The sequence below is a fragment of the Alnus glutinosa genome, chromosome 6, assembly GCF_958979055.1.
Source record: "Alnus glutinosa chromosome 6, dhAlnGlut1.1, whole genome shotgun sequence".
NCBI lineage: Eukaryota > Viridiplantae > Streptophyta > Magnoliopsida > Fagales > Betulaceae > Alnus > Alnus glutinosa.
In genome coordinates, this window is record NC_084891.1 from 2,247,949 (window position 1) to 2,265,779 (window position 17,831).

Here is a 17,831-nt window from a genome sequence, read left to right on the forward strand (position 1 = left end):
AAAAAAAAAAAAAAACTTAAATAGTCTTAAATCTCCAATTATTCAAAAAGTTAAAGTTAAAAGAAAATGATAAATGTTTAAATTTAATTAATACTTTAATACTCCCCTTTATATATGAATTGAATAAAGACCAATATGTGAAATATTCATTTAAAATGCGAGGCGAATTACATAAACAAAAGAATTGTGAATTAAATAAGCAATCAAAATTTAACATCTTAATTAGCAAAAGTAAAGCTTAGAATTGTGAAAAGAAAGAGAATTGCTAGAACTCATTCTAGCGTTTTTTTGGTGCCTTTTGGATGACATAGATTTAATAAAAACAAAAGTTTATCTCAAAAGGTGACCAACGAAATACAATTTTTTAAGCAAAAAAATTAAATCCATGTCATCTATAAAGACTTTAGAAAGACTTCTAGCATTTCTCGAAAAGAAATAAGCAATCAAAATTAGAATATACTTTACCTTCTCACAAGATATGTTTAGGTAAGTTAGAAGTTCAAATTTATTCCTAACTGCATATACAAGTTATTTCTTTCTTTTTCTTTTTCTTCTTTCAACTGGAAAGAATTTGCTTTGCAGAAAACAGTAGGCCATGCAAATTTGTAGCTTTATTCACCTCAAAAGCACAATTTGCTTGCGTTGTAGGCAACTGAATATATGCCACTCGACTTGCTCTTATTTCAAAGGTTGGATAAGTAGAAATCTCGACTAATTTCCCTCCACAACAATACCAAAAAAAACTTCAAATTATAACAAAAACCTATAAAAATAAATATTTAAAACATACGAAAAAAAATAAAAAACCAAAACAATTTATTTTTGTCTTTCATTTTTTTTTTTTCAATTTTAAAATTTTCTTTTCTAAAACTGAAAAAAAAAAATATTTTTCTAAAAAAAATTGAAAAGCCAATGCGATCATTTTATTTTTATTTTAATCATTTTTTTAATTTTATTTTTAAAACAATTAATTTTGTTTTTTTGCTTTTAATTTTTAAGTTTTTGTATTGTTTTATTTCGAATTTATAGGAATATTTTTTTCTTACCGAACATTTTTTAAGGTTATTTTTGTCTTTTTGTTGGCTTTGAGAGGGCCATTGACATTGTTTTGGTACATTAGAGGGTAGATTAACATAATTGATAATTGAGAAAGACATTGACGATAGAGTGATAGTTTAAAAAAAATATATGTATTTTTCTCTTTTCTAAAAAAAAAAAAAAATCAACTAATAGTAAAAAGATTTACATTTACCAAACAACACGATTTCTTTCCCACTAGACTCATGTAATTGGGAATGAAGGAAGATTCTCATTAAACTATTAAAGTCAGAGCATAAAAGAACGTACATAAGACAAAATGTGGGACCCTCAAATTCACTAGACCCTAAAAAATGACAAATAATCCAACATATGACAGATAATATTCAAATCTAGAAATATACCATTAAATTTGTAAAATTAAATTTAAACGAATTGTCTTTATTGTGCATTGCTTGTTAAAGGTATTTCACATATCTCCTTAAATTATTATCTAATTATTAATGTGCTCCTCAAATTACTAATTGTGTTAATATCTCATTCTCTAAACTATCAAACAATATCAATATGCTACATAATGACAAAAATATTATTCATAAAATAATAAAAATTCTTGAAACTACATAAAAACAAGACAAAAAAAACTGAAAAATTATTTTAAGAAAAATTAAAAAATAAAATAAAAACCAAGGTCTTTTTTTAGATTTTGTTTTATATAATTTTCAGTTTGGGCCACCCTTTGGATTTTCATTTTTCTTCGTTTTTTTTTTTCTTTCAAAAAATAAATCTTTTTTTTTTTCAAATTTATAAGGATATATTTGTCTTATTGAATCTTTTTTAAGATTATTTTTGTCTTTAGGGGGACATTGTCATTTTTTTGTTAGTTGAGGGGCATTGGCTTTAGGGGGAAATTAAAAGATAGAACTTGAAAAGTGTTAAATCACCGATTATTCAAAAAGAAATAAGCAATCTAAAATTAGAATATAGTTTTACCTCCTCTTGGAAGATATGTTTAATGTAGGTTACAAGTTAGAAGCCCGAATTTATTCCTAACCTGCATATCCATACAAAGTTATTTCTTTCTTTTTTTTTATCTTTTTCTTCTTTCAACCGGAAAGAATTATTAGCTTTGCAAAAAATAGTGGGGCCCATGCAAAATTAAAGCACAATTTGCTCGCGTTGTAGGCAACTGAATATATATATATATATATATATATGCCACGTACTCCACTTGCTCGATCGCTCTTATTTCAAAGGTTGTTGGATAAGTAGAAATCTCCACCAATTATTTCCCTCCACAACAACACCAAACAGCTTGCACTACTACCTACCTTTTTTTTTGTCATTATTATTTCCTTTCACAAATCCCAATAATACTAACCACTTCTCCCTCCTTTAATTTGTGTGGGTGTACGTCTAAGAGTACTGGGATCCTTCCTTCCTAAGAGAGATGGAGATCATTGAATCGTTTCTAAGAAGGAAATATTATGACGATGCAGACGTGTGGGCAAGATGGGTGTCTGAAGATAAGAAAGCTGTTTGTACGACGTGCCAGAAACCCATATCGGGTGCCGCTTTTTGTTACGAGCCTAGATGGCTGTTCTTTCACATATCATGCCTCAATGCACCCGCCAAAGACAAAGCCCTTATGTTACACTTCAGCGACTGGCCGGGGATTGGTCATGGCATGATGTTCACAGAAGAAGTGAAAAATGAAGGCAAGGAGGACGTTGTTTGCTTGGGGTGCGAGAAGCCAGTATTTGGTCCCGGATACAAATGCTCCACCTCCTCCCAATGCAATTTGATCATCCACCAATCATGTTATGAGCCGCCTCCCCAGATACAACAACACCCCTTCCACCCAAACCACATTCTTGTACTTGCTGAGAAGCCACAGAAAAAATATTGTAATGTTTGCGGTAAAAATTGCGATGCATACCCCTTCTACTATTGCATAGAGTGCAATTTCAATCTTGATTTCATATGTGCTACCTGCCCGCGAATTATTAATATAGACGATTGCCAGCATGCAATCAACTCCTTCTCTAATCACACTCAATTCACTTGTCAAGCTTGTGGTGTGGAAGGCAAGGAGTTTGCCTCACGATGTAGCATCTGTCAACTCTTGATTCATGGTGAATGTGCTCGATTTCCACGCACCATCTGGATTACAAGTCATGATCACTCACTCTCTCTCACCTACTCTCTTCGTCAAGTCAAAGAGCACAACAATATGTTTTGTATGCTCTGCTATGAAAAGGTGAAGACAAAGTATGCAGCCTATTATTGTCGAGAATGCGATTACGTGGCCCACTTGGCCTGTGCATTTGAATATAAAAAAGGTGCGCATCTCACGTGGCTGCCTGAGAAATCCATTGATGTAGCAATTAATGCTATAGAGGAGGTTGAAGGGGCTGAGAAGATACAACATTTTAGCCATAAGCATGATTTAATTCGTAGCAATGAGGAGCACGTGAAAGATATGCTTTGTGATGGTTGTGTGGAATTAATCTCCGCCCCATTCTACAGTTGCATTCAATGCAATTTCTTTCTCCACAGTAGATGTGCTAAACTACCAAGAAAGAAGGGATTGTTCTTACTTCACCAACATGAGCTCACCCTCTTCTCACATGTATCTTACAATAATGGATTGTTCATTTGTGATGCTTGTAATCGTCTCAGCAATGGTTTTGCCTATAGATGCCGCATATGCAATTTCAAAGTTGGCCTTCAATGTTGTTCAATTTCGAAAATCCTAAAACATAAAAGTCATCAACACTCCCTTTTTCTTGCAGTTAATTCTAATAGAAGATGCCATGTTTGTAATTACACTTCTGACAGGAAACCTAGCATATTTGTATGCAGTAATTGCGATTTCGCCTTGGGTCTCGAATGTGCAACTCTTCCCCTCGTAGCTAGGCACAAATATGACGATCATCTCGTGGAGCTCACCTGCAGTGTTGAAGCTCATTGTGAAGAATACTATTGCTTAATTTGCGAAAAAGAAAGAGATCCCAAAAGCTGGTTCTATTATTGTACAGAATGCGACTTCCCTGCTCATCTCCAATGCGTTTTAGGGAAATATCCACACATTAAGTTTGGAAAGAATACTTACGCAAGTGGGCACCAACACCCATTCACTTTTGTCCCAAAGACCGAGTCCTCTCCTCCGTGTGATACTTGTGGTCAGACTTTCAATGGCATGGCCCTAGAATGCACTCAATGCAAATTGAATGTCCACCACTATGATTCATGTGTCGAAGCAATAAGGAAGAAAGCCACTTCGAAGTGATGATTGGAGGAAGCCAACAACATATAGCCTTAGACTTGCTCAAGGCACAGAAATTTCAAAGTTTATTGTTATCTACCATAAAACTCTATCTATTTTCTGAGAGTTTTGGTTATATCTTTAATTATCTAAGTTTGAGAAAATAAAATTTAGTCAAGAACTTGTCATTATGTATTGTATATTGTGCTTATGCATATGGAGTTTGTTGATGCATTATATTAATGGGAATTATGTTTCTCTTCACTGTCAATGTTGCTTCAAATAGTGTTCACACATCAATGACGATCTATTTACACCTTTGAATAAAAAAAAAATAAAAAAACTCTTGGATATATACCCAAAGACGCCCTTCTATTATAATAGAATCATGGGATTCCTTACTATTATTCAACACATGACACTTGTCCAGCTACAGCAATAAGCTACAACCACGTACACAGCAACTATATATATACCTGGCAATCCTGCCTCTTAATTTAAAGCAACACAAACACGAGCAAGCACCCATAAAAGGTAAGAGAGAGAGAGATCATGGGAGGAGAGAAGTGGAGGAAAAATGCAGAAACCCACAAAATGAGTCCGAAGGAAGTAAAAGCCACCGGAGTGGAGGGCTCCAAAAGGCCACCCAGAAACCACCCGGGCGGCAGGGGCGGAGCCAGCTTTAAGGTTTTGGAGGGGCCAAAATGAAAAAAAATAATTTGGGGGGTCAAAACTATAAATTTTTAAAAAAATAGGGGTAAAAATTAATTTTTTTTTTTTAAGATTATTTTTTTTTTGGGGGGGGGAGACCTTTGGCTTGGGGGTGGGCCAGGCTCCCCAAGCCAAAGTGTGGCTCCGCCCCTGCTGGGCGGAATACTGCACCAGAGGCGCACTTTTCCTTACAGCTATACCACCATGGCCATTGGGGGCCTCCTTATCGCTGGCGCCATCGGATACTTCACCTTATACATCAAGAAAAAACCTGAAGCCACCGCCGGAGACGTTGCCAAGGTGGCTGTGGGAGCCGCCAAACCTGAGGACACTCGGCCAAGGAAGTAGCTAGATCGAGCTGCTAGTGGCTGTCTACGTGTGACGGTGTGAGGGTTTAATTTGCTTGTAAAAATGTTTGTTAATTATGTGGACTCTGCGCAGGTTTTTCTTGGGTAAAAGGAGATGGACCAAATACGTACTTTGTTCCATACTCTGGACATCGTCTCATTATATACATATCTGCTTACAATAATACAAGAGTTTGCAACTAGCGATGGAATTGGAATTTCTTCCAATCCCAAAACTTTCTTCTTGGTCTCAACTTAAACTTATACTTGCTTCCAAATGTCTATCATATTGGGCTCTTCACTCTTGGCCCATTATAACCAAGCAAATTCAATCCAATCTTTAGTTTTGGGGATCAATTATTATATTGAATGGGGTTTCAGGGGAATGGAGGTTTAACTTAGATTGAATCCCTGTAGATAGTTTTGTGAGAATGGAGGAGGATACCATCAATTGTGTTCAATTTATGTCCATAAAGTGGCTGATGCTTTTACGAGTCAAACTCTCACAGAAGCGTACGTCTGTCACAACAATAATTAATAATTACACTTGCGTTCCTCAATAACGCGAAAATAGTTCTCTTTTGCCCATTCATCCACGGCATCCTAATTTTTGTTCATTTCTAGACTGAACCAATCCAGAGACCAACCCAATGAAATTACTCTAGCCCTAAATTCTAATCACTTTAAACATCATGTATCATGCAAAATAAGTAAACAAAATAGGTTGCCTCGGTGTAAAAAAAAAAAAAAAAATCTAGGAGAAGCTTCTTTAAAAATTAAACAAATAAAAGCTACTGTAACAGCCAAGTCATGCCCTTCCTCCTTGCAATTCAAAATTGAGTACAGTGTTAATCCCGGAAGGGAAAATGGTACCTTAATTGTAAATCTTACAAAGACAAGTCTTTTTTGCAGCCTTTTAATGAAAATGACCATCGAACAAACCTGGTCACACTTATTAGTCAATCTTCACTGACGAGTAGATGAGCCTTGTGAACAAAAAGCATGCATAAAATCCGATGGTACCGGTTAGAACAAAAAATGCATACGAGGCTATTAGCATGTATCCAAAGTAAAATATCGCGGAGACCAGCTTTGTGATTTCAAGCTTAGTGAAGAAGTAGAATGTTGCATAGAGGAAAAGGTACAGTGCAGAAGAGCCTGATGTAAGGTATGACCTCCACCACCACAGATAGTCCTCACTGCATAGTTGGAAGTAGCAGAGCACCACGGTTATTTCAGCGCAAGTCACAATGAGGATGGTGAAGACCAAGAAGAGAAAACCGAAGATGTAGTAGAACTGATTCAGCCAGATTGAGGTAAGGATGAAGAAAAGTTCGATGAAAACTGCTCCAAATGGGAGTATTCCTCCAATCAAAATCGAAAATGCCGGGTTCATATACCAGGCCTGCTCAGGAATCTGCCTCGGGATTTTATTTGTCTTCACGGGATCCTCGATTGCTGGTTTCTTGAACCCAACATAGCCACCTACAAACACAAGTGGGACTGAAATCCCAAACCATAAGAAGATCAGAGCAAACATGGTACCAAATGGCACAGCCCCAGATGATTTCTGTCCCCATATGATCTCGCATTTAAGACAAATAAAATGGCGGAGACGATCGCCGGGAACATTACTGCAGTCCTGAAAGCAATTCTCTTCCATTCTGTCCCTTTAAACATCTTGTATAAACGGGCAGAGGTGTAACCAGCAAAAAGACCCATGAAGACCCAAAGCAAGAGCATGGCCGTCATGAGACCACCCCGGTTAGAAGGGGAAAGGAAGCCTAGGATGGCAAAGATCATAGTTACCAATATCATCCCAAAAAACTGAACACCGGCCTGTTCCAACATAGACACAGAGCAGGTCTGAATTATTTAGGGTCTTGAAGACATCCCCATGTACGAGCTCTCTTGCAGTCGTTAGTTTCCCCGCATTACACATACCATCAATCAAGATGTTGTAAATCACAATATTAAGGTCTAACTTTTTGTCTTCCATCTCATGAAACAATGTCATTGCCTTTGGAAAGTGTAGATTCTTACACAGGCCATCTAACAAAATAGCATAAGTTTGGCAATTAATCAGGATGTTGGCCACAACCTTGCATCTCATAAAGTAGCTCTAATGCAATTTTAAGTCTCCCAGCTCGGCAAAACCCACCAATAAGAGTATTGTAAGTGATAACATTGAGAAAAATTCTTTTTGTGGACATTTCACGAAAAAGACTCATCGCCTCGTCAATTCTTCTCTGTTTACAATATCCATGGACCAATATGCTATAGCTAACAATAGAAGGCGAACAACCCTTTCTAACCACTCATTTTAAATGTTTTGATAGCTTCATCCATTCTATTTTGCAAACAGTAACCATCAATCAAAGAAGTGTAAGGAATTGTGTTAGGCTTTATGCCTCTCTGAATCATCACACCAAAAACTTCTTTTGCTTCTTTCAACATCTTCTCTTTACCAAATGTGTCTACCAATACGTTAAATGTACGCACATTTGACATGATTTTTCTTTTCACCATCTCATTCTATAGTTTAGTTATCTCCTTCCACCGACCGCAATTGCATAGGCCCTGAATTAAAGAATTCTAAGTGAAAATGTTTGGTTGAATTCCTCTATTTGTCATTTGAGAGAAAAAAAGTCAAAATCTCAGGTACCAATCTGTCCTTACATAAACTATCAATGATTGTGTTATACAGCATTACGAGCTCATCTATGCGAAGGAGGAGGGTCAGACCCTCATCTGACGTGGCACATTTTATATTCTTTTTTTATTGTTTGATTAAAAAAAACAAATACAAAAAAAAAAAGAAAAAAAAAAAGGAAAATTCCAGCTGAAAATATAGAGAACGCATCTGCACTTTAATTTCTTCCCCCCATTTTTAGAAAACTATCATCCCAAAATTTCAAAATACCCTCAAAACTCACCTCATGGGTTTCTCAAACCCAAACCAGAGAATACACAAGATGGGTTACTAGGCGGCAAAAACTAGACTGGCGGTGGCCGGAGCTCCTGGGTTGCGAAGTAAGGTGGGCGGCAAAGTGCGGTGGGCAGTGAATTGCGGTGGTCGTGGGTGGTGGAGATGGGGTGAGTTTTGAGGGGATTTTGAAATTTTGGGGATGAAAGTTTTCTAAAAATGGGGGGAAGAAAAGTGCAGATGTGTTTTCTATATTTTCAGCTGGAATTTTTGTTTTATTAATCAAATAATAGAAAAAATATATATATAAAAAAAAAAAAAAATGTGCCATGTAAGACGAGGGTTGGACAAGGGTTTGACCCTCGTCCTCCTTATAGACAAGCTCCAGCACTACATCAAGTTCAAGATTTCTTTCTCCATTTTCTAAACAACCCAATCGCTTTACTAGTCTTATCTATTTTACACAAACCATTCATTATCGTTCCGTAGGTAATTGTATTAGGTTTGTAGCCTAACTTCTCCATTTTGTTAACCAACTTCACAGCTTCAGTAATTTTACCCTAAAGAGAGAGCCCCTTGACAAGAGTACTAAGAAATACAGAGTCCGGTTGAAAACCCAGTTTCAAAATTTTAGTTAAGATAGAGAAGCCGAAATCCACCCTGTGACGACCCGTTTTTTTTTTTTTTTTTTTTTTTTTTTTTTTTTTTTGTACAAAAGATTTATAAAACATTAACGAGTCATCACAGTGGCACGACTACATGTCGCTTAGCCAACATACGTACACGCTCCATACCATGTACTTGATATTCAGAGTATTATCTAGAAGCGGAATAATTGTAACACAACAACCATAACGGAAAGCACATCTAAAATTAACTAGTGGTCCATACAAAAGAGCTATATCTGTCTAACAGTTTAAGGTTTACATTTACCCACTGATACAAAAGAATGGCTACACAAAAGAATATGTGACACCTACGTCACTAGGCATATACAAAATACCCCAAAAGAGTGAACTCCATAGTCCAACTCAGTACGACTGTCGCGGAGTGCTTCAATCGTAGTACCCCAAATACGCAGCTACAGGGTCTTCCTCAAAGTCAGGTGTACCTGCAGTCACAGAAACTACATCTATACGGTTGTGGGGGTTTGTGTAGCGCCCCAGATTTTTAGTAATGCAATTAATATCTTAAACTAGAATTTAAGATTAAATGAATAGACTGACGGATTTATTCAGTAGACTAATTGGCATAATGATATTAATAAATAATATTAATGTGTAATATGTACAATATATATTTGGTTTATAAATTTATTATATTTAAATATTATTTAGATAATAATATTACCGATAAAACAAACTAGACTCAAAACGGGTTTAAAATTACACTTTAATGATATTATTATTGACAAAGACCTAGTGTAAAAATATCACAGTTTAATGCAATCTGTACCGACACTCTCTCCCACCGACAGTGTTTTCATCTATTCATAAACTGATTATTTAATAAATCAGCCGTCCACCTGCTATAATCCAAAGCATTGCCGACACTTATGCTATTTAACTAATTGTCTCTCTTCAGAAAAACACGCACCTCCCATATAATTTCTATTCTTTTTATTCTTTTCTTTTCCTCTTTCTTCTTCCTTTTCTTTTCTTCTTCTTTCTTTGGTCTTCTTCTTCGCATGCCAGAAGAGTCCACAGAGAGAGAGGCAGGGAGAGTTGAGAGACAGCCGAGACCCGTGCAACCTAGAACCCAGCCGTGACCCACGGCGTGCCCCATCCCAACCCAGCGTGCGTGATCCGGCAGGAACCCGTCAACCCAGACCCGATCCAACGACCCAGCAGAACCGTGAACCCCGAACCCAGCAAACCCGAACGACCCAGTAGCTGGCCTTCCACCGTGAGACCCGATCCTTCGTGGGTCTGATTCCCGGTGGCCGGTGAGACGATTCCGGCGGTTCTGGCCGTGACCCGATGAACCAGCCTTGCTACCCGTGAGCTGAACCCATCAGACCCAAACAATCCAGTGACCCGGCAGTGTGTTTCCGGCAAATTTCTCTGTGCAATTCCTAGGTAATTTCACGTGACTTGGCTGTAATTAATTGACTCATTTCTGGTTAATTATTGATTAGATTTATAGTGGATTAGACTGTTGTTGGATTATGTTGGTTTGTGTTAATTATGAATTAGACTGATTTTAGAATGGACTAGATTATGTATTGAGTTATGAACTGATTCCATGTGTTTACTGTTTGGACCTTGCTAGCCGGTTTATGAGTTCTCTGTTGTGGGTTAATACTTGATAGGAGGACTTTATGGATTTTTAGGTTTAGATTAATATTAGATTGGGATTTGTTGTGTTAAGCTTTAATATTTAATTTTAGGTGAAATCTTAATATTCACTGTCTCAGTAATTTGATTTGGTAATTAATTATGAGTTTTAGTAATTGATAGAAAATATGTGAATGCTTTAGTGATATTTAAATTAAGTATTTATTTATGAAATCTGAACTGATAGATTGTTAGTATAGAGTTCTATTTGAATATTTCTTTGGTCAGTAAATGATTGTGTTGTGTTTGGCAGGTTGCGGTCGTGTATATTGTTGGCTAACCGAGAGTGGTTCTCCCTCTATTTTGGTGAATTGCCAACAGTGTATTTTAGTGATTCTCTAATTTTATGTATATGTGTATACGGACTTTGGTCCCTATTTGTATAGTGTATTGGACAAATGGACAGTGAAAATAATTATGATATCCCTTGTTTATTATGTTTTCTTTGTACTGTTAATTACTAATTCAAAGAGGTTGGTAATTAATTGAATACTTTGATAAATTAATGAGGATTCTATATTAAATTGGTATTTCTAAAAATGGTTCTATTAAAGGAAAGGAGTTTAGATGTTATTAAATTAATACTAAAACTAAGACACTTGTGATAAATGAAAATAAGCAATATTCCTGAATAATGATGTTAACACTTTCATGTGTATATGTATTTATAATTTTACAGATGATGACTTGAGAAACTGCAATATGACTGTAAGTATTTCTATACTTACTGAGAACGAAGCTGGTGGGCTTTTCCATGATATTGTGTTTATTGTTTTATTTAATTGGTTCATTGCATGTGGCCAATTATGCATTGCATGTTGTGTCTAAAATAATATAACGGCTGAGGAAATAGCCAACAACAAGCTGATGTAGTAGCAAGTATGGCTAGTCAGTGGATCCAAGAGGGGTTCATAGTGACCCAGGGGTCCGAAGTTCTAATATATAAGCTAATGCTGGGACCGGGAGGATTCCAGTAAAACAGGTAAAACATTAAGTGGGAGGCAACGGGCGTAAACGAACAGGGATTTAATGGCCCTGGGGAGAGTCTGAAGAAAGATGATCATAAAATACAAACTAAATGGTTACTACGATGCATACTCATACAACTCATACATTTGCATTATACGCGTGACTGTAAAGTCACATCTGCATGTTGAAGGATTTATTAAGTAAATCAGCATTCACTTTATTATTGGAAACAGTGGACTCACTTTGGTTGTTTTGTGTTTTTGTTTCTATATATATATATATATTCTGTTAATGCAGGTTAATAGACAAAGACAAGAGCTCAAGAGGTTTTATAACTAAGGACGCATAGTTTATATTTTGTTTGTAGTCTTCTGTGTTTATAGCATTTTATGTTGACAAGATTGCTAATGATTTATATGTATTCTTTTGTGTCATTATGGACACCGGTTCCCTTGTATTTGTCATAAGTATTTTCTAAATAAACGTATCGATGTATTTCAGTCAGCTCTAAATGTGTTATGTTATCAATTACTAAGGCTTTAGAAGAAATAAATATATTCCGCTGCGAGAGTTTATCTCTGATGTAGTAATGTCACGTGGAAACCGGAGGTTTCTACTTACGAATTTGCTGGTTCAAATTTGGGGCGTTACAGTTTGCCACATCCGTATAGGTGGAATTATGAGCCCACAATCTTAGCATAAATAAATATACTAAGACCTCATAGGTATACCATTCACTGAGTTTTCACAAAGAACCAACTTTTCCTTTTTTTGTCATGCGTACACTATAACAGCTACCAATTTTATAAGCTTCTGTTTTGAAAATCCCCATAGCTGATATAGCATACACTGACTAATAGAAAACATTTAAATACACTAGGCAACTAGTATTATACGTAAAGGATTCGTTATTGAACACAATGACATTTAAATCATGCAACCATCCGATACCAATATACATAAGTTCTTTTTCTATCAAGACTTTTATGCATACTAATACGTCTAGCAAAACTACAATATACTTTCATAAAAAAAACATCACACAATCCGATACCAATATACATAAGTTCTTTTTCTATCAAGACTCTTATGCATACTAATACGTCTAGCAAAACTACAATATACTTATCATAAAAACATTACACAATTTAAACAATGCTATGCATGCTCATGATAGTCTTTTTGTTCATTATGAGCCTCACGCTCTCTTCTTTATTATGAGCCTCACGCTCTCTTCATTATTATGAGCCTCACGCTCTCTTCTTTATTATGAGCCTCACGCTCTCTTCATTATTATGAGCCTCACGCTCTCTTCATTATTATGAGCCTCACGCTCTCTTCTTTATTATGAGCCTCACGCTCTCTTCTTTATTATGAGCCTCACGCTCTCTTCTTTATTATGTGTTCGTGCATTATGCTTTACAACTCAAACTCTATACTCCTATTCTTTGCAAATCATGCTTTCTTCAAATACCATGAACCAATCAACATGAAATTTCATCATTCTTCTTTGCATAATTAAATCCTAACTACAACACCCTTTCAAATACTTCAATCAATTCAAAACCTTTCATTTATGCATAATTTCATAACATCATTGATATTTCAACATAATTGAAACTATTTAAAACATCCAAAGCATACATGTTAACATATCGTTGGTTCAGTAAAAAATTATCTATAATTTGCATTTCTATAAAATACGAAAATATATCTTTTCTCAGTGAGTAGAATACTCACCTTGACTGCTTGCACACCGACACTAACAAGTCCTAAGCTCACTCCCCCAAAGTGCCACTGAATACAACATATTGCACCCATTTAGTTTCCATCCAATAATTACACTACCTCATAAATCGTTTAAGGATTATTTTACTCGGCAATTGCCTAAACTCATACTTAACCATATTCCTAGGCTTATAAACATAACCCCAATTTTTATACAAGTTACTACATTAAAACCTAACCTTATAAATATTTATTTTTACCAAACCCATGGTTAATGTGAGATTAATCATCACTATCTCCCATAATTTACCCACAAATTAACATTCTTATTTTAAATAATTAAAAGCTTCAAGTTAATCTAGTCCATCAACTTAGGGCTTTTCCAAACTTAACCCCAATAACAATATTTTAAACACAATCACATTTACTAAAAGTTAATCTCTTAAAATCCCATAAATATCAAATACCCAAAAATTAAGGCTTAAGGAAAAACTTACCCAAATTCACCAAACTCCCACCCAAAGTTTGGCTAGCCTCAAATAAGCTCCAATAAGCTCAAACACCTAAAAGATATAAAGGATTAAACTTATATTTAGGATTTTACCTAAAAATTACGAAATTATGAGTTTAGTGTTTTACCTTAAACAATCGGTACGAACGTAGATCCGAGTGCAAGGATCACGTTGTCGAAAACGGATTGAAGATCCGACCGTTGGATCTTCGTAGATCGCAATTTTCGTTAGAAAAAACTTAAAACTCTCCCTCCCTTTCTCCCTTCTGTTCTTCCGGCCACAGAGTGAATGAGGCACTGCCTCTTCTTCTGTTTCTTTCTTTTCTTTAAGTGAGGCGCACATGTGCCTCACGTTATCTTTTTTTTTTTTTTTTTTTTTTTTTTTTGGGAACCGAAGGGCCAAGCCCTTCAGTTCCGAAAGGCCATTTCACCAAATGTGGCCGTACGGCCTTTCAACTGAAAGGCCGTGCGGCCCTGCTATATATATATATATATATATATATATATATAATATTTATTTATTATTTTATTTATACATTTATTTATTTATTCAATTTGCAATTCCTAATTCTTTTAAACTTAATAATATTCTCTTACATTTTATTTTCATAGTCACAATTTACAAGTCTATAAGATTAAAATGAATTTTGTTTTATTTTACCACACGAGGTAGACTTATTTTTATTTTTCATCATAATAAACCCATTAAATATTTCTAGGGCGTTACACACTCGATTCGAATGGCAGAAGCAATTAATTAGAACACCCTGAGTATAAACATCGGGAGCAATGCCTGACATTTCTATTTCTTTAATCAGAGTAATAACAATTGAGTGATGCTTCATTCTTGCAATTGCAGTCAGCAATTGATTTAATCCACAATGAAAGGCAGAGGGTGCATAAGAAGCATACTATCAAACAGGCCTAAGGCATCATCAAGATTCGTTAAGCTGCGAGATCTGTACCGATCTCTCAGAGATTTCAAGAACTGATTGGGGCTTTCCACATCATCTCTACCACTATTGGTAGTTTGAGCAGAAGTAGCACTAAAACAGCGCTAATAATAAAACTTTCGAGCATGGAAAGAAACCCTTAAATGACAATAATGATTGAAAAAGAAAGCAAGAGAGTTTCTAGACTTAGCAGTCGTACCCATATCCTGATGTAGTGGAAGAAAACCATAAGCAGATCTGATTTAGTAATGGCTCTGACAAGCAGAGGAAGCAGATATGATGTAGAAATGGTTGTCGTCTTCCACTTTCACAATGTGCCTGAACGTTAAGATGGGAGGGTCTGGGTTACTCGCGATAAGTAGAAATCACACGATGTCGTTTCTGTCAACTTACCCGTGATTTTTCGTTCTTGTTTTACATCTTGAAAGGACAATTTTGCCCTTTATGGATTCAAATGAAAAAAAAAAAAAAAAAAAAAAAAAGGAAAAAAAGAAGAAGAAGAAGAAGCCATCGTCTCTTCTATCTATTCTGTCAGTATACTACGAATTTCTTTTCTTTCTTTTTTTCTTGGTCAATTATTTCTCAAGTTTTTTAATCCTCTTACATTTAACATTTCCTCAATTCTTTAACATGTTCCGCTAACAGACAATACAAATTATGGCAAAGAAGATACTAAACAAAATAAGTATTAACGTCTCTCTTTGGAGATTTTTTTCATATAAGACCAATAACTTTGTAATTTTTGTAGTTTATTGGGTTCAAAGAGGATATTCAAGACGGATCAAAATCTTCTAAATTTTAACAGAAATTGAGAGAATTTATTTCATGATATAGATTTTGTTTTGTTGCATATAATTGTGTGCATGATGCTACACCTTATAACAACATATATATTAGGGTTAAATACAATTTACCCCCCTGAAGTTGTCAGTCATTTTCAATTTGGCTACCAAAGTTTAAAAAATTGCAATGTACCCCTCCAAAGTTGCAAACATTTTCAATTCATGCACTCCGTTTGGTTTGACGGTCAAACCAGACGGAATTTTGACCACTCCAAAACGACGTCGTTTTACCATTTTGGTAACACCTAATAGAAAGTTGACACGTGTTCATTAAAAATAAAAAATTATAAAATTTAATAAAAATAAATAAAACAAAGATATATATATATATATATATATATATATATATATATATATATATATATATATATATATATGTATTTTTTTTTTTTTAAAAAAAGGGAAAATACTAAGGGGTGGCCTGGCCACCCCCGATACCAGGGAGTGGTTGCGCGCCACCCCCGACACCAGGGAGTGGCCGCGCGCCACCCCCGGCAACCTCTGGGGGTGGCCGCGGCCTCCCCCATGGGCTGGGGGTGGCCTTCGGGCCACCCCTAGATGGGTTCTAGGGGTGGCACGCGGCCACCCCCGGCCACCTCTAGGGGTGGTGCGCGGCCACCCCCATTGGCTGGGGGTGGCCAAGCCACCTCCAAAGGGGTGGGCAGCCACCCCTAAAGATTTTTTTTTTTTTTTTTTTTTTTTTTTTTTTTTTTTTTTTTTTAAAAAAAAAAAACAATTATTTTTAAAAATTTGTAATTTACCCCACAAAGTTTTTTAAAATTTTAATTCACCCCCTAAAAGGGTAAAACGATGTCGTCTTTTCCCTCACCAAAATGACGTCGTTTTGGAGTGATCAAAATTCCGTCTGGTTTGACGGTCAAACCAGACGGAGTGCCTGAATTGAAAATTTTTAGAACTTTAGGGGGGTACATTGCAATTTTTTAAACTTTAGTAGCCAAATTGAAAATGGCCGACAACTTCAGGGGGGTGAATTGTATTTAACCCTATATATTATTAGATCTATAAAATTTAACCTGGATCATAAAATAGATATTTTCATTTCACTTAAAATTGAAAAAATCAATTGAGATTTAAAAGATAAGGGACATTCCTATTTCCTATCATGTGTCAATCGAAGGTGATTGTCTTTCATCTCTTAATCTAATATATCTGTGAAATATCTTAGTAATAAATTATTTAGTTTTTTTTTTTTTTCAACATTCTTACTATACTTATAAAAAAGGAATTACAATAGTCTGCAAATCTCTTTGCCACCTGATAAATAATATACAGAAGAAGAAAAAAAAAATCATGTTAAGCATCCCTTTGTGGAATTTCGTTGGTGCATTATTCTAATACATGATGGACAGAGAAACAAGTTGAACAAATAGGAAAAAACTGAAAAACAAGTTTATTATGCCTTGAATTGACTGTATCATTAGAGATGTATTCCTTTCATCTGTCAATAGGCAAATTGGGTAAAACGAAGCACAAATGAATGTAAATGGGTAGTTTTTGTAATGTTTTATAATTTTTAAGTCATTAGAATTTTTTTTAAAAATTTTTTTGTTGTAAATGAGGCATAGGGTTACGTGTGAGTTTTTAAATGGCATCGACGTTGATTGGCATCAATTTTATAGGAAGCTCCTGGGCACAAAGGTGGTGCATATTTTGGTGTAATAAAAGCATATAGTCAGGGTCAGCACTACAAGCATTATCCCAAACTATATATATATATATATATATATTATAATACACTATTTAAGAGTCAGAGCTTTGAAGGATTTACATCAGCACCTTGCTCTGAATTTCAAGATCTTGTTTTTCACAGTCTCAATCGAGTGAAAATGAATCTTGTAAATTGAAAGATCTGATATTTTTGTTGCATCATATATCTATAATTTAAAAAACTTGAACCCACCTTACCTTAGTGCATAACAAACAAGAAAGTCAAAGGAAACTTTTGAGTAGGGGTGGGCGTCGATTTGGAAGACGGTTAAGTCAGTTCAGTTAAGTCAGTAAAGTCGATTCGGTTAAGTTGGTTAAGTCAACTTTGTGGTTGATGTCGATTCAGTTGCGGTTCGGTAAACGGTAGTCTAATAATTTGCTTACAAAACGTTCTGTAGGCGGTTAAGTCGGTTAAATAAACTTTGTCAGTAGAGTTGGTAAGCGGTTGATGTCAGTTCGGTAAGCGGTAATTGA

The 17,831-nt window shown here is 35.4% G+C and overlaps 2 protein-coding genes, 1 long non-coding RNA gene and 1 pseudogene across 3 annotated transcripts; 2 read left to right on the forward strand and 2 right to left on the reverse strand.

The window, feature by feature from the left end:
• Positions 1-2,488: 2,488 nt before the first annotated feature.
• Positions 2,489-4,330, forward strand: LOC133870579 (uncharacterized). The gene has a single exon (XM_062307739.1). The coding sequence runs from the start codon at positions 2,489-2,491 to the stop codon at positions 4,328-4,330; it is 1,842 nt and encodes a 613-aa protein (XP_062163723.1).
• Positions 4,331-4,858: 528 nt separating this feature from the next.
• LOC133870250 (uncharacterized) lies at positions 4,859-5,530 on the forward strand. Its single transcript, XM_062307335.1, has 2 exons — positions 4,859-4,965; positions 5,173-5,530. Exons 1-2 carry the CDS (start codon positions 4,859-4,861, stop codon positions 5,363-5,365), a joined length of 300 nt encoding a protein of 99 aa, XP_062163319.1. The 3' UTR covers positions 5,366-5,530.
• A 631-nt stretch (positions 5,531-6,161) lies between these two features.
• On the reverse strand, positions 6,162-7,381 carry LOC133870581 (transmembrane 9 superfamily member 8-like; annotated as a pseudogene).
• A 1,680-nt stretch (positions 7,382-9,061) lies between these two features.
• Positions 9,062-14,212, reverse strand: LOC133870082 (uncharacterized). The gene is made up of 4 exons (XR_009900636.1): positions 13,963-14,212; positions 13,821-13,886; positions 13,336-13,392; positions 9,062-9,422 (listed from the first exon to the last, which is right to left on the reverse strand). It is a non-coding gene; the product is annotated as an uncharacterized LOC133870082 (long non-coding RNA).
• Positions 14,213-17,831: the final 3,619 nt, after the last annotated feature.

Coding starts and splice junctions, on each gene's coding strand:
- LOC133870579 (XM_062307739.1), top strand. CDS start 2,489: ATGGAGATCATTGAATCGTTTCTAAGAAGGAAATATTATGACGATGCA.
- LOC133870250 (XM_062307335.1), top strand. CDS start 4,859: ATGGGAGGAGAGAAGTGGAGGAAAAATGCAGAAACCCACAAAATGAGT. Junction 4,966..5,172: donor AGGCCACCCAGAAACCACCC/GGGCGGCAGGGG, acceptor TCCGCCCCTGCT/GGGCGGAATACTGCACCAGA.